Source organism: Piliocolobus tephrosceles, chromosome 1 (genome assembly GCF_002776525.5).
Source record: "Piliocolobus tephrosceles isolate RC106 chromosome 1, ASM277652v3, whole genome shotgun sequence".
Classification (NCBI taxonomy): Eukaryota; Metazoa; Chordata; class Mammalia; order Primates; family Cercopithecidae; genus Piliocolobus; species Piliocolobus tephrosceles.
Window position 1 is genome coordinate 30,372,925 of NC_045434.1, and position 25,600 is coordinate 30,398,524.

The 25,600-nt window shown below is 38.4% G+C and overlaps 1 protein-coding gene across 3 annotated transcripts in view; it reads left to right on the plus strand.

The window, feature by feature from the left end:
* Nucleotides 1–25,600, plus strand: part of KLHL20 (kelch like family member 20) — a 73,235-nt gene that overhangs the window by 17,854 nt on the left and 29,781 nt on the right. For all 3 annotated transcript variants that reach the window (XM_023207183.1, XM_023207182.1, XM_023207184.1), the window contains 4 exons: nucleotides 13,371–13,529; nucleotides 14,808–14,902; nucleotides 17,212–17,327; nucleotides 18,270–18,453. In XM_023207183.1, coding sequence (XP_023062951.1) covers nucleotides 13,371–13,529; nucleotides 14,808–14,902; nucleotides 17,212–17,327; nucleotides 18,270–18,453 — 554 coding nt within the window. The remainder of the gene's footprint in view (nucleotides 1–13,370; nucleotides 13,530–14,807; nucleotides 14,903–17,211; nucleotides 17,328–18,269; nucleotides 18,454–25,600) is intronic.

A 25,600-nucleotide genomic window follows, 5' to 3' on the forward strand; every position in this document is an offset into this window, starting at 1 on the left:
CTACATAGTTGGGACTACAGGTGAACCCCATCATGCCTGGCTAATTTTTGTATTTTTTTGTAGAGACAGGGTTTTGCCATGTTGCCCAGGTTGGTCCCAAACTCCTGAGCTCAGGCAATCCACCTGCTTCGGCGTCCCAAAGTGTTGGGAGTACAGGCATAAGCTGTTGCACCCAGTCCTGGATGCCCTTTATTTCTTTCTCTTGTGTGATTGCTTTGGCTAGGACTTAAAGTACTATGTTGAATAGAAGTGGTGAAAGTGTGCATCTTTGTTTTGTTCCAGTTCTCAGGGGGATGCTTTCAACTTTTCCTGTTCAGTATAATATTGGCTGCAGGTTTGTCATAGATGGTTTTTATTACCTTAAGGTATGTCCCTTCTATGCCGATTTTCCTGAGGGTTTTAATCATAAATGGATGCTAGATTTTGTCAAATGCTTTTTCTGTATCTATTGAGATGATCATATGATTTTTGTTTTTAATTCTGTTTATGTGGTATATCACAGTTACTGACTTGCATATGTTAAACTATCCCTTCATCCCTGGTATGAAACCCACTTGATGATGGTGGATTATCTTTTTGATATGCTGTTGGATTCAGTTAGCTATTATTTTGTTGAGGATTTTTGCATCTATATTCATCAGGGATATTGGTCTGTAGTTTTGTTTCTTTGTTATGTTCTTTCCTGGTTTCAGTATTAGGGTGATACTGGCTTCGTAGAATGATTTAGGGAGGATTTCCTCTTTCTCTGTCTTTTGGAATAGTGTCCGTAGGATTGGTACCAATTCTTTTTTTTTTGGAGACAGAGTCTTGCTCTGTCGCCCAGGCTGGAGTACAGTAACACGATCTCAGCTCACTGCAACCTCCGTCTCCCGGATTCAAGCGATTCTCCTGCCTTAGTCTCCTGAGTATCCGGAACTACAGGCACCCACCACCACGCCCAGCTAATTTTTTGTATTTTAGTGGAGACGGGGTTTCACCATTTTGCCCATACTGGTCTCAAACTCCTGAGCTCAGGCAATCCGCCACCTCAGCCTCCCAAAGTGCTGGAATTACAGGCATGAACCATCGCGCCTGGCCCAATTCTTCTTTAAATGTCTGATAGAATTCAACTGTGAATCCATCTGGTCCTGGACTTTTTTTGTTAGCAATTTTTAAAATTGTCATTTCAATCTCACTGTTGTTATTGCTCTGTTCAGGGTTTCTGTTTCTTCCTGGTTTAATTTAGGAGGGTTGTATATTTTCAGGAACTTATTAATCTCCTCTAGGTTTTCTAGTTTGTGCACACATCAGTTGTAATATCTCCCTTTTTTTTTTTTTTTTCTCTTTTTGAGATGGGGTTTCACACTTATCGCCCAGGCTGGAGTGCAGTGGCACAGTCTCAGTTCACAGCAACCTCCACCTCCTGGGTTCAAACAATTCTTCTGCCTCAGCCTCCTGAGTAGCTAGGATTACAGGCACCTGCCACCACGCCCAGCTAATTTTTTTATTTTTAGTAGAGACAGGGTTTCGCCATGTTGGGCAGGCTGGTCTCGAACTCCTGACCTCAGGTGATCTGCCCACCTTGGCTTCCCAAAGTGTTAGGATTACAGGTGTGAGCCACCGCGCCCAGCCCCATTTTGTTTCTAATTGAGCTTATTTGGATCTTCTCTCTTTTCTCGGTTAATCTTGAAAATGGTCTATCCATTTTGTATATCTTTTCAAAGAACCGGCTCTTTCATTTCTCTTTTGTACTGTTTTTTCTGTTTCAATTTCATTTAGTTCTACTTTGATCTTTATCATTTCTTTTCTTCTGCTGGGTTTAAGTTTGTTCTTGTTTATCTAGTTCCTTGAGGTTTGACCTTAGATTGTCTATTTGTACTCTCTCAGAATTTTGATATAGGCATTTAATGCTATGAACTTTCCTCTTAGCACAGGTTTTGCTGTATCCCACAGGTTTTGCTAAGTTGTATCACTATTATTGTCAGTTCAAAGAATTTTTAAATTTTCATCTTGATTTCATTGTTGACCCACAGATCAATCAGGAGCAGATTATGTAATTTCCATGTATTTACATGGTTTTGAGATTCCTTCTGGAGTTGATTTCTCCCCGCTGAGAAGGCAGGCAGGGCTTTCAGGCCTTGCCCCTCCCTGCCTGCCATGGCTTCAGCTTCCATGTTGTATCTGCACTTCTCGTTTGCTCCCCCCGGATTCTGCCCAGGAAAATTTGCACTCAGTCAAAATTATTACACAGTTTACCTGGAAGTCTCCTTCTTTCTGTGGCCCTTCCCCAGTTCCACTGGCTGTTCTCCCCAAGGACCCTTGTGAGATAAAGTCAGAAATGGCTTCCCTGGGGACCAGGACTGCCTACAGGGCTCTTCCTACTGCTGCTTTTACTTTCATATGTCACTAAATTAATTTCAGTTCTAGGTAAGAGTAAATCCTCCCATAATCTGAATTTTCAGGTTCTCCAGTGAGGATGTGTGTTCGGAGGTGGGCTTTGCCCCCTCATACTTTGGGCACTCAGTTTTTTGGCTCAGATTTTGCAGCTGCAAGCCACTTCTATCAAAGGATCTGTGAATTCTTTTCAGTTTTCCTCTGGTGGTTCTTGGAGTAAAAGTTCACAATGTGAATCTCCACACACTGTTCTGTCTGTCCAATTGGAAGGTGCAAGTTAGTCCTGCCTCCTATCTGCCATTTTTTACATATTTTCTATTTTATGCTTTAATACCACCCTCTGTCCACCAGGATAACCTCCAATGGATCAAACATTTAAACATACAAAATAAAACCATGAAAATATTACAAGATGACATGGAGCAATTTCTTTACAATCTTGAAGTGGAAAAGGTCTTTCTAATTGACTAACCCAGAAAAGACAGAAGAGAAAATTGATAGATTTGACTACATAAAATTCAAAATATTCTTCATGGTAAAACAAAGCAAAACAACAATTATAAGATGAAAGTCAAAGGCAAGCTGGGGAAAAATATTTGTAAATCATCCTTTCTGGTGGTGATGACCTTCCCACGAGAACATGCCTCTTGCAAAGGATCTCTTTCATCCCTCTCTGGAAGAGGAGAAGAGGAAACACAAGAAGAAACGCCTGGTGCAGAGCCCCAGTTCCTACTTCATGGATGTGAAATGCCCAGGATGCTATAAAATCACCATGGTCTTTAGCCATGCACAAACCGTAGTTTTGTGTGTTGGCTGCTCCACTGTCCTTTGCCAGCCTACAGGAGGAAAGGCTTACAGAAGGATGTTCCTTCATATGAAAGCAGCACTAAAAGCACTCTGAACCACGATGAGTGGGAAACCATCTCAATAAACACATGTTGGATTAAACAACAATTGTAACTTGTATCATGGACAATGTTAATCTCCTTATGTCAAGAGCTCCTGTTGGTCAATACACAAACTGATGACCTAACAGAAAAACAGGCCATAAACAGAAAAGAAATTCAGATTCCCCTTAAATGTATGAAATCTGCTTGTTTAAAATAACTAAAACACAAAACTACATGAAAGTAACATTTTTTATCTATCAGATTACAGATATCCAGAAATTTTATACACCCTGTTGGCAAGGCTGTGGGGAAATAAGATCATTGCTAGTGTGAGTATAAGTTAGTACAACCCTTTTGAGAGGAACTATGGTGGTATCTGTCAAAGTTACACACTTTTTACACACACTATTTTGACTCAGCTTCCTACTTCTGGAAATTTGTACTACAGGTGTACTGGAGAATGAAACAGTTTGCCACCATAAACAAGGTCAACAAATCAATACCAATGAGATCACCTGAGAGGGGAGAGAGAAGAAAAAAGCCCTAAAATGTTTCCAATATAGAGGGATAAGTGACTGGCAATGGTAACAGGGAATATTTAGAGAGGATAGAAGAAAAGAGCAAGCATGGGTTGTGAGATGCAAAGGAAGGGATTATTTTAAGAAGGATATATACGCGTATATATATGCATATATACGCGTATATACACACATATATACACATGTGTGTATATGCATATATATACACATGTATATATACACACATATGTATATATACACATATATCTCAGCATATATGCTGAATAAAAGTTATTAATAGTATTAGGTCCATTGGCCTTAAGAAACATTAAAACATTACAAACATTTTGGTACTACAGAAGAATGTAAGCAGGATACAATTCAGACACCATAAAAAGATTAATTTGATTGCATAAAAGTTAAAATTTTTTGTTCTTTCCAACATAAAAAGCATCATGAACTAAAAAATTGATGTCAAACTCAGAAAATCTATTTGGAACATACATGACAGAAAAATGCTAATTCCCATGAGCTCATCCAAGTTTAATCAGAAAAAAAAAAAAAAAAAAAAAAACATGAAAAACACAATGGAAAAATAAGCAAAGGGTATAATAAGGAATATGTAAAAAAAAAAAAGATGGTCAAATGGAAAATAAACGTGAAAGGACGCTCAACCTCACCTATAATTAAAGAAACGTATTTCAAAACAAAATACCACTTTTTTAGCCTTATCAGACTGGAAAAATACTATTTAAACTTTATTTGAAAAAATTCAAATTTATAGGAAATCACAGGAATAAGACAAAACTTTTATGTACCCTTTGTCCAGATTCACCAATTGTTAACATTTTGCCTCATTTACCTTATCATTTTCTCCTTGCTCTGTAAATATTTTTGTTTGGGTAATTGGGGGGTATATTGCCAATAGCATATTCCTTTACTCCTGAATACTCCTATATTCCTTTTATATTCCTTTACTCCTTTACTTTCATATTCCTTTATTCCTGAATACTTACTATGATGGTTGCAAAGTGGTAATTTAAAAAAAAAAAAAAACTCCAGTTTCTGTCTACATTCTGCTATAGGATAGAATTTTTCTTAACCCGTATTGATTGATTAGCACTGTGGACTTATGGGCTTATTCTATTCAGTAGATTATAGTCCTTTGTTGCTATTTATTATTTTGATGCATGGTAGATTCTGGTTTATCCTTCTTGTTTCCTTTTGCAAAATTAAATACATGTATGTTTTCCTATTTCCATTTCTTTTCTGCATGCTATATATTTTGTTGCACCTTGCATTTTAATATTTTCTGGAATTCATTCCATATTAGTTGATTTAGATCATCCTTGTTTTTCATAGCTGCACTGTACTCCTTGTGTGGATGTACCACTGTTTGTCCAATCAGTCTCCAATGTTTGAGCATTTAGGTAGCTTTAAATATTTTGCCATCACAAATAATATGGCAATGAATAACATTTTGTATGAATATGTCAATATTGTTGGAAGTTTATCTTTAGAATAAATTCCTAGAAATAGGATTGCAGGGCCTAACTTTAACTTCATTTAAGTATCACCAATTTCCCTTCCATAGGGATTGAATCATTCTAACCAGTAATCTATGAGGCTAATTGTCCACAGCCTCACCAACAGATTGTATTGCCAGCCTTTGGAATTTTTGCTAATTTAACAGATGAGAAGGGAATTTCAGTATCATTTTAATTTATACTTCTTTTTTTTTTTTTTTTTGAGACGGAGTCTCGCTCTGTGGCCCAGGCTGGAGTGCAGTGGCCGGATCTCCGCTCACTGCAAGCTCCGCCTCCAAATTTATACTTCTCTTAAAATAAGTTGAACATCTTTTCTATTTTTAAGCACCATATGTATAATTCTTGTGAATTGTGTTTTAATGTATTTTGCCCATTTTGCTATTAGATTTTTGTTTTTTCTTTAATTTTTTAAAGTTCTCTATATATTAACAGTGATAGCCTTTTATCCATGATACATGTCACAAATACTTTTTCCAGTTTGCATTTGTCTTTCAAGTTTGCTTATTGTATTTTTGATCATGCAAAACTTTTTGGTTTTTTTAATGTCAAATGTATCAGTCTTTTCTTTTATTGTATCTGGATTTTGAGGCAGAGTTTGAAAGGTGTCCCCAAACCCAGGTTACAGAGAAATTTACAAGTATTTTTTCTAGTATGTAAATGGTCTTAGTTTATCTCTGTGTATGGTGTGAAATATGGACTTAAGTTTATCTTTTTCTGAATGGCCATCTAGCCTAAATACCGTTTATTTAAAAGCCTTTCTTTGCCCCAGTGATTTCAGATAGCATCCTTATTAAACACTAAATTTCTGTATGTAATTGGCTTTTGACCTTCTGTTCCAGGCCATATACCAGTATGATACTGTTTTCTATTTATTATGGCTTAATTACTAAAGTTTTATAATGAATTTTAGTATGTATGCAGTAGGGCTAGTAACCCCTTCCCCACCATGTAACTCTTGTTTTTCAGTGTTTTCCAAGCTTTCTTGCTATTTATTTTTCCAGATGAACTTTAGTGTCGCCTTATCTAGTTCCAATAAAATAATTTATTGGTATATTTATTGGGATCATATTAATTTATAAGTAAACTTAAGAACAGTCATTTTATGATGTCGAGTTGTCCTATCAAATAACAAGATTTTATTTCTTCAATTGTATTTTTGTATCTCTTGGGAATGTTTTATAGTTTTATTCATCTAAGTTTTATACATTTCTTTTTTCTTGTCTTTTTTTTTCTTTTTTTTTTTTTAAGAAGGAGCCTGGCTGTGTCACCTAGTGGGGAGTGCAATGACACGACCTCCACTCACCGCACCTCTGTTCAAGCAATTCTCCCACCTCAGCTTCCCGAGAAGCTGAGGTTACAGGCATGCACCACCATGCCTGGCTAATTTTTGCATTTTTAGTAGAGACAAGGTTTCACCATGTTGACCAGCCTGGTCTCGAATGCCTGACCTCAAATGATCTGCCCTCCTTGGCCTCCCAAAGCTCTGGGATTACAGGTGTGAGCCACCCCACCTGGCCTACATTTCCTTTTAAGTTTACTTCTTAGTATTTTTTGTTGCTATCAAAAATAGGTTTTTCTCCTCCATTATATCTTCTAACTGGTGATCATTAATGTGTATGAAAGCTGCCTCACTGAGTTTTTTTATTCTTTGAGTTACTTTTACCATTGATTCTTTAGAGATTTTTTGGAATCCTATTATATCACTTACATATTAGTAGTTTTATTTCTTCCTTTCCAATTGTTAATGCTTCTAATTGTTTTCTTTTGTCTAGTTGCTTGATAACTCTAGTAAAATGTTAAATAGTAATGGAAATATTTTACATACTTCCTTGGTTTCTGACATTAGTAGGAATGCCTCTGGTGTTTTCCCATTAAGTACTATATTGGCTTTAGGATTGAGGTGTAGATATTTTATCATGTTTAGAAAGTACTCGCTTGAACCCAGGAGCTGGAGGTTGCAGTGAGCCGAGATTGCGCCGCTGCACTCCAGCTTGGGCAACAGAGCGAAACTTTGTCTCCAAAAAGGAAAAAGTATTCATGTCCAACAATTCCTATTCTCTTGAATACTTTTTATTAGGAGCAGTGTTGAATTTTGTCAAAGACTTTTTCAGTTCTTATGGAGATAATCATATGAAGTTTCTCCTTAAACCCATTAATGTAACTTACATTAATGGAATCCTACAAGTGAAACGTCTTTGAATTATTAGCATATACCTCTTTATTATGGTGGTGTTATAATCCACTGACTAATATTTAGTATTTTTACATTAATATTCATAAACGATATTAATCTTTAATTTCCTTGTACTGTGTTTGTCAAGTTAAGTATAAATGTTATACTTCATGAAAATGAGTTGGAAGTTTTCTTCGTGTTCTGTGCTCTGAAACAATAAATATACTATGGAGACTATGGTCTGTAAAAGTTTGATAGAATTTCCCTCTGAAATCATCTAGGTTTCGTGCTTTTCTGTAAAGTAATTTATTGATAAGTTTTTCTATTTCTTCTATGAAATTTTCTTTCTTTACAGAGATCAGTTTGGGTAAACTGTATTTCCCTAGAAAATTACCAATTTCATCTAGGTTTTCAAATTTATCTATATAGAGGTATACAAAGTAATCTCTTTAATTTTTAAATTTCTGTATCAGTGGTTATTTACCCTTAATACTTTGATTTTGTATGTGTGTTTTCAATGTTTCTTTCCTTGTACAAGTTAACTAGTAATCCGTTTTAACTTTTTTTCAAACAGAGGATTTTTTACTTATTAATTAGATCTACTACCTTTTTGCTTGATTATTTCATTCTGCTTTTACCTTTATTATCTTCTTTCTTGTACCTTATTTTCACTTATTCTTTTTCTAGCTGTTTGAGTTGAGAATTAATTTAATTTATTTTCATTCTTTCATAGTAACTACTGTAAGTATTTAAAGCTATTCTTCTCGGATCACTGTTTTGAATATATTTAATTGATTCTGGTCTTTAGTGCTTCATTATCATTGTTTTATGGAAATTCTGTTTATATTTCTCTTTAACTCAAAAACTATTAATAAATTTTTCCAACTTCTAGATGGAAAGGTTTTTTGTGTTTTTTTAATTTCATTTTTAATTGCTAGTTTTAGTGCACTTTGATAAGTGTAATAATTCTACTCTATGAAATTTGCTTTCTTGGTAACCTAATATATGATCAATTTTTCTATTTCATGTGTACTTGAGAAAAATGTGTATTTTCTAGTTTCTATTCTCATAATATAGTATTGGATGTGTATGCATAAGATCTACCTTATTGATTATGTTGCTTAGCTCTTCTATATTCCTTTTTTGTCCTTGGACCTGTGTGTTAAAGTCTCTTATTATTAGTGTGTCTATTTCTCTTTATATCATCTATAGGTAGTTACTGTGTTGCCTTATGCATAATCATAACTTTATGTCTTGATTATAAATTGTGACTTTGAGCTTTGTAAAGTGTTCCTCTTGTCAGATTTAATTCATTTGTTGTCTAAGTTCTAGTTTGTCTGATAATCTGGATTTCAACTCATTTTCTTATTGTTTCCATTTGACTGGTATTTGTCCTTCCCATTACTTTTAGCCTGTTCAAATTAAGATGTTTTAAGTATTTTTCTTGAATTAGTGTGGAACTGAGTTTTGCTTTATGAGCGGATTTGAAATCTTTTTCTTTAAATAGGCAGTTTAAACCCATTTGCATTGATTGCTCTGACTGATATATTTGTTTTCAACTCTGTCATATTTTTATCAATAATAGCTGATTCAGTTATATTTACTGTATTTCTTTTTCTATGTGGAATCTTCTTTGCTTTTTATTTTAATTTCTTTTGGTATATAGGAAAGTTTGTATTTTTGTTGCACTGGTTACTTTTACAAACTAGAAAAAGAAGAGCAAATTAAACCCACAGTAGAAGGAAGAAAATAATAAAAATTAGAATAAAAACCAAGAGCTCTTTAAAAAAAAAATGATGAACCTCCATCTCCATACTGATTAAGAAAAGAAGGAAAGAAGACACAAGTTACCAGTAATAGGAATGAAAGAGAAGATATCACTACAAATCGTTTATACATAAGAAGGATGATAAGGAAATATTATGAACAACATTTTACCTATAAATTCACTGAGATGAAATAGGCAAATTCTCTGAAGAAAACACAATTTACAAAAACTAACTTAAGAAGAAACAGAAAAACAGAATAACCCTATATCTATGAAATAAATTGAATTAATAATTTAAGAACCTTCTCACAAAGAAAATGCCAGTCCCAGATGGTGAATTTATCAAACATGTAAAGAAGAAATAACACTAATCCTATGCAAAGTCTTTCAGAAAAGGAGAATGAAGTTACCAACTCATTTTATAAGGCCAGAATTGCCCTGATTGAAACCACAGACACTAAAACTACAGATCAGTATTTCTCATGATCTTAGATACAAAAATTCTTAACAAACTATTAGTAAATTAGTTCCAGGAAAGTATAAAAGGGGAAATTCTATGACTTAAATGGGGTTTATATTATTAATTAATGTTGATAGAATCATTATTTTATAGTCACATTTAATTTTTCATTGAAAATAATCTAACTTCTTTAGATGCCTTCATAATAGACTTGTCTCTTCATTTCTTCCCACTGTTTTCAAATACAAATCCACTTTCCAAAAATAAAGATTTGCCATCACTGAGGAGCTCCAAAACAATATGCTAAAGGCTTTGGACCCCACATTAAGAATTCTCTGCTTCAGAACGTTTTTGGGTTATGGTAATGTTCTGTATCTTGATTGTGGTCTTGTTTACATGAGTATATAATTTATCAGAACTCATCGAGCTGTACACTTAAAGTTTTTTTTTTTTTTAATGTCCTGCTCTAAGTTGTGTTTTAGACCTAAGGTATTCACAAATATCTGAAGAATATTCTTGAGAGTAGAGAAAGTTCTGAAATCCCTTTTAGTTCTAATCCTGCCTCTGAAGTGAACCTGATACATACCATATTGAAATCCCAGTGAGGAAATCTTACCCTTGTTTATTGGACTAGCATGGCTCCATGTAAGTGCAAAAAAAGTCATTTGGAGCTTAACATTTGTGACTCATTTAAATTATTTTTGAACTTAATCAAATCTGTATTTAATTTTCTCCTACTTCATTAGACCTAGCTTAATTCATATAGTGTTACTCTGCTCATAATACATTTTTAAATTGTCTTTAAACTCAACAACTAAGTTCACCATATGTTTGTTAGAACAATTCCAGATGACTTTGCTTATTCATTCATGCTTGTTTTCAGCTTTATTCATTCTTCAAATAGCATCTACATTCATCTGAAGAAACTAAAAGTAAGCTGATTACCATAACAGTGTGGAGCTTACAGTTCAGATCTCCTCTAAACTCTTATTTAAGAGTAGATATTGTGAAGCATTATTTTCTTAACTTGGTTATTTGATTAAAGGATAGACTTTAGTACTAGTTCATTAATATCCTTTTACTGGTTGTGGGAAAAAGAGAGGTGACATTTTAGCCAGGCATGTCTATCAAAAGTATTATGTTTACTCTCTACTCTTAGTGCCAAATATTTTCTCACACAAATTTTAAAATCTTCCTGTCATCTTGCGTTTCCATTAAATGAGTTAACACCGGCCGGGCGCAGTGGCTCACGCCTGTAATCCCAGCACTTTGGGAGACCGAGACAGGTGGATCACGAGGTCAGGAGATCGAGACCATCCTGGCTAACATGGTGAAACCCCGTCTCTACTAAAAAATACAAAAAAGCTAGCCGGGCGTGGTGGGGGGTGCCTGTAGGCCTGTAGTTCCAGCTACTCGGGAGGCTGAGGCAGGAGAATGGCGTGAACCCGGGAGGCGGAGCTTGCAGTGAGCTGAGATCTGGCCACTGCACTCCAGCCTGGGCGACAGAGGGAGACTCCCTCTCAAAAAAAAAAAAAAAAAAAAAAGGGGGGGTTAACACCTTAGTAGATTATTCATAAACTTCAAACTTGGTGATCATTGATATTTTTGTAACATTTGGTTTATACTCTGATTAAATATAAAAAGAAATGTTTAGGCACTTCACAAAGATACACAATACCATGCTTAAGTGAAGAAATTAGAGAGAAAAGGAAGAGGAAAGCAAGATGCAGCCATGACTAAAGTTTTGCATGCTGTGAAGACCAACACACTTACTAGAGCTAGGCCCCAAATTTAGCCCTGGAGTTTGTAGTCCCTCAACACAAGGTTAACAGAGAAAATACAGGGCACCCAATTACATTTAAATTCCAGATAAACAAGTAATTTATAGTATAAGTATGTCTTGTATTTTTGTTCGCCAAACTAAGCAGCCCTACCACAGATAAAAAATGCAACTATTCTAATTACTAAATTACGTAAGCAACCTCAGCTAAAATTTAAAGGTTACTATTTAATTTCCTGAACCTCAGAAAGTCTCTCACTCAGATCGTTTGAAGACTTATGCCATAAAAATTGAAGTGCTTGTTATTATTTCTGCTATAAATATAACAAGCTTTATGGCCCTTTACTGTTTTATTTTAAGATTTGCATTTTTTTTCCTAATGCACTCGAGATTTTTTTTTTTTTTTTTTTTTGGTGATAGGGCCTCACCTATCTCTCAGGCCAGAATGCTGTGATGCTGGCTGGTACAACTACGGCTTACTGCAGCCTTGACCTCCTGGGCCCAAGTGATCCATTCACTTCAGCCTCTGGAATAGAAGGGACTATAGGCACGCACCACCATGTCCAGCTAATTTTTTTTTTTTTTTTTTGAAACGGAGCCTCACTCTGTTGCCCAGGCTGGAGTGAAATGGCACAATCTTGGCTTACTGCAACCTCCCTCTCCCGCGTTCAAGTGATTCTCCTGCCTCAGGGTTTCACCGTGTTGGCCAGGCTGGTCTCAAACTCCTGACCTCAAGTGATCCACCCGCCTCAGCCTCCCAAAGTGCTGGGGTTACAGGCATGAGCCACCACACCGATCCTTAGCTAATTTTTTTATTTTTTATTTTTGTAGAAATGAGGTCTCACTATGTTGCCCAGGCTGGTCTCGAATTCCTGAGCTCAAATAGTTCTCCTGCCTCAGCCTCCCAAATTGTTTGGATTGCAGGCATGAACCACCACACTTGGCTAAGCAAAACATTCTTAATAAAATATTTAAAGTATTTTTGTGGCCTATTGCATATTCTGCTAAATATTCTGACTTTTTGATGGTGTGAATATAACCCTGTCCCAAGAGAATCCATCAACTTCATTAGAGGTACTGACTGCACTAATAGACATCACATGTAGTATAGTCTCCTGAGTAATAATATAACAAACCACGTGAAGGGTATGAAGGGTAGCAGTGACTGTTTCTTTCCTCTGCTTTGCACCCTGTCCCTTTTACTCTACGTCCTGATGAATGGAATTACAAGGCCTTGGAACAGGTGGCTGGCCTTCTCAACAAGGTAATATCCTTGTTGCCGTTTTGCCTCCATTCTGACAGTTGCCTAGCCTTAGGTGAAGACAAATTATTGGTGTTTGTAGATTCTCACTAGCATACATATTAGAGAGTTTGGTCCTCAGAGTTTTTTCACTGGTCTAATACTCTCCTCATTATATTCATTCTTGTTTACAGAACTGCTGACATTCTTATTCTTTTTTTAAACTGACCCCTTGGTTTTTCTGCCCTAGACACTGCCTATTCAGCAACTAATCTTCTTCTGAAAGCTTTTCCTGAGTTTTTATATGCCTCATATATCTGGAGTTATAGTTTGGTATAGTTAATTTGGCTTATTTTGAATATAAATTTTTATTTTGATCATTTATTTTTTTAAGCCATTTTTCCTAATTTGCTTGAATCACAAATGATTATTTTTACTAAACTTTAATGGTGTCTTCTGTACCTTCCTTTGTTCTCTTTATAAGTTTTTCTTTTCCTCTGGTATCGTTTTAAACTTCAGTGCATTGTGGAATACAGCTTTGTCCCATAACCCTGAAGAAAAACATTGAGACAATAAATGTGATCACAGGATTTTTTTTTCTTCTTACCTAACTTTGAACAGGTAATGGAGAGTGAAGAGTTCATGTTGCTTCCAGCCAATCAACTCATTGATATAATATCCAGTGATGAACTAAACGTTCGCAGTGAAGAACAAGTGTTCAATGCAGTGATGGCCTGGGTCAAATACAGTATTCAGGAAAGACGTCCTCAGTTACCCCAGGTAATGATAAAAATGCTTCTCTAAGAAACTACTGGCCAGGCGCGGTGGCTTATGCCTGTAATCCCATCACTTTGGGAGGCCGACGTGGGTGGATCACAAGGTCAAGAGATCGAGACCATCCTGGCCAACATGGTGAAACCCCGTCTCTACTAAAAATACAAAAATTAGCTGGGCGTGGTGGTGGGCACCTGTAGTCCCAGCTACTTGGGAGCCTGAGGCAGGAGAATCACTTGAACCCAGGAGGCGGAGATTGCAGTGAGCCGAGATTGCACCACTGCACTCCAGCCTGGCGACAGAGCGATCAAAAAAAAAAAAAAGATACTGCTTAGTACTAGATGAGATAATATGTATTTGTCATGCAAACATAAAACAGTTATCACTCCACATTTGTCTGTAAGAAAGTCCATCTGTTTCCAAATAATCAAGGAAATAAGTATTTAGAAGCATTTTGGTTGCTTATTAATGTGGGCTTTTTGCTCCTTTGCTTTCCCCATATTTTGGATCAATTCTACTTTTGAATGATAGCACAATTCAAAACTTAAATTGTATAAAATGAACAAAAGAAAGCAAGGATGCTTCTTTTCTATAGCTTGGAAATCCTACCACAGTTTTCCTTCAATATAACTTGGAAATACTAGCACACTTTCAAGAGCAAAGAGATGATGCATCAGTCATCACTGAGCGATCAGTAGTTCACTTTAGACCCATTCTCGTTACTGTGATTATAGTCTTTAGCAATTCAACAAGATATTCTTCTGGATTGTGAATTAATTTGAGTCCAGCTTATAATGTATTGCTGAACATTTTTAGTAGTTACGCCTTCCCGCCTTCCTTATTTATGGTATTCAGTGAGATCCCAAAACAATTGGAAGCATAGTAGGGTACCATGGGTCATGTATTCTCTTAAATATCTTATAGATGAGAGCTCATGCCTTTAATAGTGTTTATTGGTTGGGTGCAGTGGTCCAAGCCCATAATCGCAGCACTGGGAAGATAAGGCAGGCAGATTGCTTGAGCTCAGGTGTTTGAGACCAGCCTGGGCAGCATGGTGATTCCCCGTTTCTACAAAAAAAAAAAAAAATACAAAAATTCACTGGGCATGGTGGCATGTACCTGTAGTTGCAGCTACTCTGGAGGCTGAGGTAGGCAGATCACTTGAGCCCAGGAGGTTGAGGCTGCAGTGACCCATGATCACGCCACTGCACTCCAGCCTGGGCAACAAAGTAAGACCTATCTCAAAATTAATTAATTAAAATAATGGTGTTTATTTTCTCATAGGTGCTGCAGCATGTTCGTTTGCCTTTGCTTAGTCCCAAGTTCCTCGTGGGCACAGTAGGCTCTGATCCCCTCATCAAAAGTGATGAAGAATGCAGGTATGAGTGACCCTGGATGGGAAAAATCAACAACTAAGCATTCCTATTTCTTCCTAATTTCTTTATTTATATTGCTTCCTAAATGTTGTATTTTGTAGAGCTGAAACCAGGGCATTAATTTAACAAGATTTTCTTCTGGGCTAGGGTCAAGAGGAGGAAAAGGAAGAAGAGAGAACTAAACTTCCAGTGTTCCATTCCATTAGTTTTTAATGTGTGGTGCTTATTGGTGTAGAAGTGGCAATAAAGAGGTAGATTTCCAAGATTCTAATGCAGGCTTGAATTTGAATAGTCAATTCTCTGCTAATATTTTTTTTTTCCTTAAGATAATTGAATAATGCTGTTGACTCTGTCAGTGAACATTTTTTCCTTCCATCACATATGGCTGGTTGGGGAATAGAATCAGCCTTGCTTTCTAAATTGTGGACAGAGTTAAAGATCTGCCACCTTCTAAAATAGCTGTAAAAAGATTTTCACTAGAACTAGGTGAAGCAGTTTCCAGAATTTTTTTGACAAAAGAAACTCCAACTACTTTTACAAAGGGGGAAAAAAAAGCAACCTGTTTTACTAGGCTGTCTCTAAAGTATATACAAAATGTAATCAATTACATTCCCAATTTGACAGACTTTAAGATTTAGGTTCAAATCTGAAATCTTCTGCGATTTTTAACCATTTTTCCCAGCATGTCCCAAATATAAAAGTGAAAGAGAAAATCCATACTCAGAACTTTTTAAACTACACTGACCTTTGGACCTCCCTTGGTGATTAAAGACATTTAGAATGATCCCTGATTTTAGAATGGTGGTAGGACATGTAGATTCAACTTGCATTTCTTCTATAAACTAAAACCTGTTCTTTTAACAGGAGAGGCTGGAGGGGATTTTAGATGTTTCTATTTTATTTTATTGTATCTTTTTTATATTAATCATTGTTTTTCCCTTTACCGTGGACTAGAGTTAAACTAGGTATTTGTCTTTTACATTTAAAACACAGACAAATGGTAATTAATTCTCCCTAAATATTTGCAGTAGCAAAAAGGTAAATCATATACATTATACATGCTGAAATCTGAAGAAATAATACATAGATGCCCTCCTCCATTACACGTAAATTAGATTGTACTGATTCTGATGCAGCAAGTAAAGGTACTTATGAAGTCACATTTAAAAGAAGACCCTTCCTGATATCCTAACTTCTTTGTGCTGCAGTTTCTTCCTCTATAAAGTGAGGATGATAATAGTGCCTATTCCATGAGGCTGTTGTGAAGATTAAATGAGTTTATATATATTAAGCACTTAAAACCGGGACTAGCATATAGCTGTAAGTGTTGTTACTACCATTAATCTTGTGTTGGTTTGCTCAATATTATAACTCTATAGTATTATTTCTAGGAACCCTCAAATGACCTAACAAACTATTAGGAGGTCAAAGTCTTTGTCTTTTTTTTTTTTTTTTTTGAGACGGAGTCTCGCTCCGTTGCCAGGCTGGAGGGCAGTGGCACAATCTCGGCTCACTGCAACCTCCGCCTCCCAGGATCAAGCTATTCTCCTGCCTCAGCCTCCCGAGTAGCTGGGACTGCAGGTGTGCGCTACCATGCCTGGCTACTTTTTGTATTTTTAGTAGAGACAGGGTTTCACCATATTGGCCAGGATGGTCTCAATCTCTTGACCTCGTGATCCACCCGCCCCCAGCCTCCCAAAGTGTCAGGATTAGAGGTGTGAGCCATGGCAAAGTAATTACAAGTGTAATTACTAGATTCTTCTCTTAAAGTATCTTAACAAGACAGGAAATTTGTCTCAGTAGACTTGTTGAGAGTAAACCATTCATATGTTACCAGATAGCGAATTTGTGACAGTACAGTGTTTCTTTTTAGCAATCTGATTTTTGACCCAATTTTATTACTTTAACCAATTTAGCAAGTAACTCTTGCCCTGGCCGATGTGCTACCTTGCTAATATCTTGCAGAATCTAATAAAATTTATTAAAAAGTAGTAACTCGTAGTAACTCTGCAGTGTGGTAATCAAATTGTGATTTTTACTTTTCTTTAAGTTATCGTTGGCTGTAAGCATGTTGAGCTTTAGGCTAAATTTGCAGTGAGATATGAGTCATGATGGAAATAACAATTCACAACTCAGTTTGACTGGCATTATTGCTTTCATGTTTGTGCCAATTTTAATATTGGCTGGCATTCATGATTTGGTTTGATTTATGCTTGCTTCCCTTTGCCAACCTATATATTCCTAAACTACATTGGGACTTAAGTAACAATGTAATTTAGATATTTGGAATAAAGGGAGAATTTTTTCTACAGAGACTTGGTAGATGAGGCTAAAAACTACCTCCTGTTGCCACAAGAACGACCACTAATGCAAGGACCAAGGACGAGACCACGGAAACCTATCCGATGTGGGGAAGTACTCTTTGCAGGTTTGGATCTTATACTGTTAGTAAATTGAATATTTTCCCATGTGAGAAATTGTCATTTGAATAATCCTTTGGACAATTGTGATATTTACTGTCATAAGAAACAAATAACAAGTCAGCATGTAGCCTGACTCTTAACCCATGATTCAACACTGATATACTCCAAAAGAGTGCTCTATTTTTTTTTTCTCATTCAACACCTGTAATATCTATTTTTATATAAATCCAAAAATGTTGGCTGGGCACAGTGGCTCATGCCTATAATCCCAGCATTTTGGGAGGCCAGGCATTTGAGACCAGCCTGGGCAATATAGGGAGGCCCTATCTTTACAAAAACATAAGAAAAACAATTAGCTGAATGTGGTAGTACATGCCTGTAGTCCCAGCTACTTGGGAGGCTGAGACAGGAGGATGGCTTGAGCCTAGGAGGTCAAGGCTGCAGTGAGCTGTGATTGTACCACTGTACTCCAGCCTGGGGAACAGAACAAGATCCTGTCTCAAAAAATAAAAAATAAAAATGTCGTGCAGTAGATGTTTTGTTGAAATGAGTCACATGCATTAATTTATATATCAATGTGCAGCTCATCTCATAATTACATGGAATTGTGAAAAACATATTAAACAATTATAATTTATTTCTCCATTCTATGCATATCCATCTATAATTTCTCCATTCTATCCATATATATATATTATGTCATAATCCTATTTGAATTGGTATCATTGCCCTCCTTTGTAAAATAGATATAATACTAACTTATTTACATAATTAATTAAAGATTATAACAATCCCAGGGGAATGAGTTAAAGTCATAACTTGCATTTTGGCCTACTGCTAGAGACATTTGGTGAGTCTAAGCATTAGGTCACAGTGAAGTTCGTAGTGAGTGTTACATTCTATGCTTCGGGATAGGATTCTCTTGACCATTTCTGTTACTTCCCCAGTTGGTGGTTGGTGCAGTGGAGATGCCATTTCCAGTGTTGAACGATATGATCCACAGACCAATGAATGGAGAATGGTGGCTTCAATGAGCAAAAGGAGATGTGGAGTTGGGGTCAGTGTTCTTGATGATCTGTTATATGCAGTAGGAGGTCATGATGGATCCTCTTATTTGAACAGTGTTGAAAGGTGAGTAAGGTCAATCTGTAATTTTCTCTCTACTATTCATATAGTTTTATTTGAGATGTTAATTAGGAATCAAATGTGACTTAATGCTTTAGTATTGCATCTGTGGCATTAGTTGGCAACCTAAACAAGTTAGTATGATACACAAATTCTTTATGATTTGGTCTCCACCTGTTTCTCTAGTCTGTCTCCCATGACATACTACCCCTCCCTAAGCATGCTACTGCAGACACATCAAATTGCCTGCAGTTCCTTGGACATGTTGTCTTCCTTCATACCTCTCTCCTTACATATATGCATGCTGTTCTTTTTTCCCTGGGATACTTTTGCCATTTTAAGACTTACATTTCCTTTGGCTGGGCACGGTGGCTCACGCCTGTAATCCCAGCTACTCAGGAGGCTGAGGCAGGAGAATGGCCAGAACCCGGGAGGCAGAGCTTGCAGTGAGCTGAGATCGCACCACTGCATTCCAGCCTGGGCAAAAGAGCGAGACTCCTTCTCAAAAAAAAAAAAAGACTTAACATGTCCTTCAAGGCACAAATGTTACTTATTACATACAACTTTCTATGATACCATATAGATGAGTTAGTTACTACTTGTTCCTTTGCCTTTCATAAGTATTTTGAACATGTTTGTACATATCCATCACATTGTACTGTATGTGTTGAAATGTATTTCACTATAATATCTATCGTAGTTACTAGGCACATTGGGAATCTATAGTAACTGATGTTTCCATAGCTTTTTGCTCTCAAGAAGTTGTGTTGATTAACAGTGACTCTGAATTTCCATAACACATCTATGAAACACTGCAGTTTTAAAGGTATAGATTGTGCAGCTGGGGAAAAAAATCTTTAAAAGTAGAGGGATCAGTCCCATAGAAGTAAAACAACTGCAACATGGAGAAACCTCATCTCTACAAAAAATACAAAAAAATTACCAGTTGTAGTGGTGCACACCTGTAGTCCCAGCTACTCAGGAGACTGAGGCATGGGGCCCGCTTGAGCCTGGGAAGTAAAGGTTGCCATGAGATGAGATTGCGCCATTGCACTCTAGTCTGGGTGACAAAGCAAGACTCTCTCAAAAAATAAAATAAAATAAAATAAAATAAAACAACACACACACTTAAATTGATGACATCACAGAAGGGAAAAATAAATTGATGGCATTGCAGAAGGGATCATGGTGGACGGGAGGCAGGACTAGATTGAAGCTCCAGACCAGGCAGCATGCAGAGGCTTGACTGTAAATTTTAGCTCCAGATTGACTGCAAGAAAAAATCAGCAATATCAAGAGGACCCACAGACCCTCTGAAGAAAGCAGACTGCTCCTTCAGGACCTGGGAGAAACCCCACATACTGTGAGTGCCCCAACTGCAGAAGTGGGAAAGGGAGGCCCTCCTCTTCCAAACACACCCCCGCACTGGAGAAGCTGAAGGTCTGTTCACAGGAGAAATTTCCCACTTTACCTGGAGCTGAGTCAAGTTAGAGAGCCAAGCGAAATACAGGGGTAGAGGAAGCAGCAGAAAGGCCCTGGGAGTTCGCTGGGTCCAAATGGTGGCCAAGCAGGCCTGGCACCACTGGGATCCATCAGGAGGGTAGCCAGAGGAGCAGGGGATAAAACTCCCCAGGGAGAAGGAATTCTCTAGCTGACCTTTGTAACAATTTGAACAGGGGGAGAAGCCTCCTGACCAGAATGCAAGGGAGGGTGCAAATCCTGCCTGCAGACTTCACTGGCAGGGAGAGAACTAAAGCCCTTTTCTCTTGCAGCTGGGAGGCGGATAGCCTCAGGCAAGTTTTCAACCCTGTGGCCCGTGGGCTGGAAACAGACTCCGAGTTGTGAGGCAGGTACGGTGGGAGTGAGACCGGCCCTTCAGTCTGTGTGGGAGCTGAGTGAGGCCTGTGACTACCAGCTTTCCCCCACTTTCCTGACAACCTGCATGACTCAGCAGAGGCAGTCATAATCTTCCTAGCTACACAACTCAAGTGACCTGGGAATCTCTTCCCCCATCCCCAACAGCAGTCACAGCAAGACCTGCCCAAGAAGAGTCTGAGCTCAGACATGCCTAATCCCGCCCCCACCTGATGGTGCTTCCCTGTCCACCCTGGTAGTGGAAGACAAAGGGCATATAATCTTGGGAGTTCTAGGACCCCACCTACCATAGTTCCTCTCCATATTACTACAGCTGATGCTTTCTGGAAAGCACCATCTCCTGGCAGGAGGCCAACCAACACAAAAATAAAGCAATAAACCACCAAAACTAAGGATCCTCACAGAGTCCACTGCACCCTCCACCAGAATAGGCACTGGTATCCACAGCTGAGAGACCCATAGACGGTTCACATCACAGGACTCTGCAGACATCCCCTACTACCAGCCCAGAGCCGAGTAGACTCACTGGGTGGCTAGACCCAGAAGAGAGACAACAATCACTGCAATTTGGCTCACAGGAAGCCATATCCATAGGAAAAGGGGGAGAATACTATATCAGGGGAACACTTTGTGGAACAAAAGAATCTGAACAACAGCCTTCATCCCTAGACCTTCCCTCTGACAGAGCCTACCCAAATGAGAAGGCACCAGAAAACCAACCCTGGTAACATGACAAAACAAGGCTCTTCAACACCCCCAAAAAAATCATACTAATTCACCAGCAATGGATCCAAATCAAGAAGATTCCCTGATTTACCTGAAAAAGAATTCAGGAGGTCAGTTATTAAGCTAATCAGGGAGGGACCAGAGAAGGGTGAAGCCCAATGCAAGGAAATCCAAAAATGATACAAGAAGTGAAGGGAGAAACACTCAAGGAAATAGATAGCTTAATGAGAAAACAAAAATTCAGGAAACTTTGGATACACTTTTAGAAATGCGAAATGTTCTGGAAAGTCTCAGTAATAGAATTGAACAAGTAGAAGAAAGAAATTCAGCGCTCAAAGACAAGGTCTTTGAATTAACCCAATCCTACAAAGACAAAGAAAAAAGAATAAGAAAATATGAACAAGCCTCCAAAAAGTCTGGGATTTTGTTAAACAACCAAAATAAGAATAACCAGTATACCCAAGGAAGAAGAGAATTCTAAAAGCCTGGCAAACATACTCGGGGGGAGTAATCAAGGAAAATTTCCCCAGCCTTGTGGGAGACCTAAACATCCAAATATAGGAAGCACAAAGACACCTGTGAAATTCATCACAAAAAGATCTTTCCTTAGGCACACTGTCACCAGGTTATCCAAACTCAAGATGAAGGAAAGAATCAAGAGCTGTGAGACAGAAACACTGGGTAACTTATAAAGGAAAACCTATCATTAACAGCAGATTTCTCAGCGGAAACCCTGCAAGCTAGAAGGGATTGGGGACTTATTTTCATCCTCCTCAAACAAAACAATTATCAGCCAAGAATTTTGTATCCAGTAAAACTAAGCATTATATATGAAGGAAAGATAAGCCATTTTCAGACAAACAAATGCTGAGATAATTTGCCATTACCAAATCACCACTACAAGAACTTCTAAAAGGAGCTCTAAATCTTGAAACAAATCCTAGAAACACATCAAAACAGAACCTCTTTAAAGCATAAATCACACAGAACCGGCCGGGCGCGGTGGCTCAAGCCTGTAATCCCAGCACTTTGGGAGGCCGAGACGGGTGGATCACAAGGTCAGGAGATCGAGACCATCCTGGCTAACATGGTGAAACCCTGTCTCTACTAAAAAATACAAAAAACTAGCCGGGCGAGGTGGCGGGCACCTGTAGTCCCAGCTACTCGGGAGGCTGAGGCAGGAGAATGGCATAAACCCGGGAGGCGGAGCTTGCAGTGAGCTGAGATCCAGCCACTGCACTCCAGCCTGGGCAACAGAGCGAGACTCCCTCTCAAAAAAAAAAAAAAAAAAAAAAATCACACAAAACCCATAAAGCAAAAAATACAAGTTAAAAAGCAAAAACAAAAAACAAAACCAAAGTACACAGGCAACAAGGAGCACAATGAAAGTAACGGTACCTCACATTTCAATCCTAACATTGAATGTAAATGACCTAAATGCTCCACTTAAAAGGTACAGAACCGCAGAATGGATAAGAACTCACCAACCATCTGCTGCCTTCAGGAGACTCGCCTAACACATAAGAACGCACATAAACTTAAAACAGTGGAAAAAGACATTTCATTCAAATAGACACCAAAAGCGAGCAGGGGTAGCTGTTCTTATATCAGACAAAACAAACTTTAAAGCAACAGTGGTTAAAAGAGACAAAGAGGGACAGTATATAATGGTAAAAGGCCTTGTCCAAGAGGAAAATATCATAGTCCTAAACATATATGCACCTAACGAGCTCCTAAACTTATAAAACAATTACTAATAGACCCAAGAAATGAGATAGACAGCAACACAACAATAGTGGGAGACTTCAGTACTCCACTGACAGCACTACACAGGTCATCAAGACAGAAATTCAACAAAGAAACAATGAATTTAAACTATATCTTGGAAAAAATGGATTTAACAGATATATACAGAACATTTCATCCAAAAACCACAGGATACACATTCTATTCAACAGCTCATGGAACTTTCTCCAAGATAGGCCATAAAATGAGCCTCAGTAAACTTAAGAAAATTGAAATTATATCAAGCACTCAGACCACAGTGGAATAAAACTGGAAGTCAACTCCAAAAGGAACCTTCAAAACCATGCAAATACATGGAAATTAAATAACCTACTCCTGAATGAGCATTGAGTCAAAAATGAAATCAAGATGGAAATTTAAAAATTCTTCGAACTTAATGACAATAATGACACAACCTATCAAAACCTCTGGGATACACCACAAAGGCGGTGCTAAGAGGAAAGTTCATAGCCCTAAATGCCTACATCATCAAGAAGTCTGAAAGAGCAAAGACAATCTAAGGTCACACCTCAAGGAACTAGGGAAACAAGAACAAACCAAAATCAAAGGAAATAACCGAGATCAGAGCAGAACTACATGAAATTGAAACAAACAAACAAAAAATACAAAAGATAAATGAAGCAAAAAGCTAGTTATTTGAAAAGATAAATAAAATTGATAGACCATTGGCAAGATTAACCAAGAAAAGAAGAGAAAATCTAAATAACCTTACTAGAAAACGAAACAGGAGCTATTACAACTGACATGGAAGATGGCCGAATAGGAACAGCTTCAGTCTCCATCTCCCAGCGCGAGCGACACAGAAGACTGGCGATTTCTGCATTTTCAACTGAGGTACTGGGGTCATCTCACTCGGGAGTGCTGGACAATCGGTGCTGGTCAGCTGCTGCAGCCAGACCAGCGAGAGCTGAAGCAGGGCGAGGCATCGCCTCACCTGGGAAGCACGAGGGGGAAGGGAGTCCCTTTTCCTAGCCAGGGGAACTGAGACACACAACACCTGGAAAATCGGGTAACTCCCACCCCAATACTGCGCTGTAACACCGGGCACACCGGAGATTATATCCCACACCTGGCTGGGAGGGTCCCACGCCCACGGAGCCTCTCTCCTTGCTAACACAGCAGTCTGCGTCAATCTAACCGCAAGGCAGCAGCGAGGCTGGGGGAGGGGCGCCCGCCATCGCTGAGGCTTAAGTAGGTAAATAAAGCCGCTGGGAAGCTCGAACTGGGTGGAGCTCACAGCAGCTCAAGGAAACCTGCCTGTCTCTGTAGACTGCGCCTCTGGGGACAGGGCTCAGCTAAAGAAGCAGAAGCCTGTGAAACGCGAACGACTCTGTCTGACAGCTTTGAAGAGAGCAGTGGATCTCCCAACACAGAGGTTGAGATCTGAGAAGGGGCAGTCTGCCTGCTCAAGTGGGTCACTGAACCCTGAGTAGCCTAACTGGGAGACATCCCCAACTAGGGGCAGTCTGACACCCCACACCTCACAGGGTGGAGTACACCCCTGAGAGGAAGCTTCCAAAGCAAGAATCAGACAGGTGCACTCGCTGTTCAGCAATATTCTGTCTTCTGCAACCTCTGCTGCTGATACCCAGGCAAACAGTGTCTGGAGTGGACCTCAAGCAATCTCCAACAGACCTATAGCTGAGGGTCCTGACAGTCAGAAGGAAAACTATCAAACAGGAAGGACACCTATATCAAAACCCCATCAGTACGTCACCATCATCAAAGACCAGTGACAGATAAAACCACAAAGATGGGGAAAAAGCAGGGCAGAAAAGCTGGAAATTCAAAAAATAAGAGCGCATCTCCTCCTGCAAAGGAGCACAGCCCATCGCCAGCAACGGATCAAAGCTGGTCAGAGAATGATTTTGATGAGATGAGAGAAGAAGGCTTCAGTCCATCAAACCTCTCAGAGCTAAAGGAGGAATTACGTACCCAGCGCAAAGAAACTAAAAATCTTGAAAAAAGAGTGGAAGAATTGACAGCTAGACTAATTAATGCAGAGAAGGTCATAAACGAAATGACAGAGATGAAAACCATGACACGAGAAATACGTGACAAATGCACAAGCTTCAGTAACCGACTCGATCAACTGGAAGAAAGAGTATCAGCGATTGAGGATCAAATGAATGAAATGAAGCGAGAAGAGAAACCAAAAGAAAAAAGAAGAAAAAGAAATGAACAAAGCCTGCAAGAAGTATGGGATTATGTCAAAAGACCAAATCTACGTCTGATTGGGGTGCCTGAAAGTGAGGGGGAAAATGGAACCAAATTGGAAAACACTCTACAGGATATCATCCAGGAGAACTTCCCCAACCTAGCAGGGCAGGCCAACATTCAAATTCAGGAAATACAGAGAACGCCACAAAGATACTCCTCCAGAAGAGCAACTCCAAGACACATAATTGCCAGATTCACCAAAGTTGAAATGAAGGAAAAAATCTTAAGGGCAGCCAGAGAGAAAGGTCGGGTTACCCACAAAGGGAAGCCCATCAGACTGACAGCAGATCTCTCGGCAGAAACTCTACAAGCCAGAAGAGAGTGGGGGCCAATATTCAACGTTCTTAAAGAAAAGAATTTTAAACCCAGAATTTCATATCCAGCCAAACTAAGTTTCATAAGTGAAGGAGAAATAAAATTCTTTACAGATAAGCAAATGCTTAGAGATTTTGTCACCACCAGGCCTGCCTTACAAGAGACCCTGAAGGAAGCCCTAAACATGGAAAGGAACAACCGGTACCAGCCA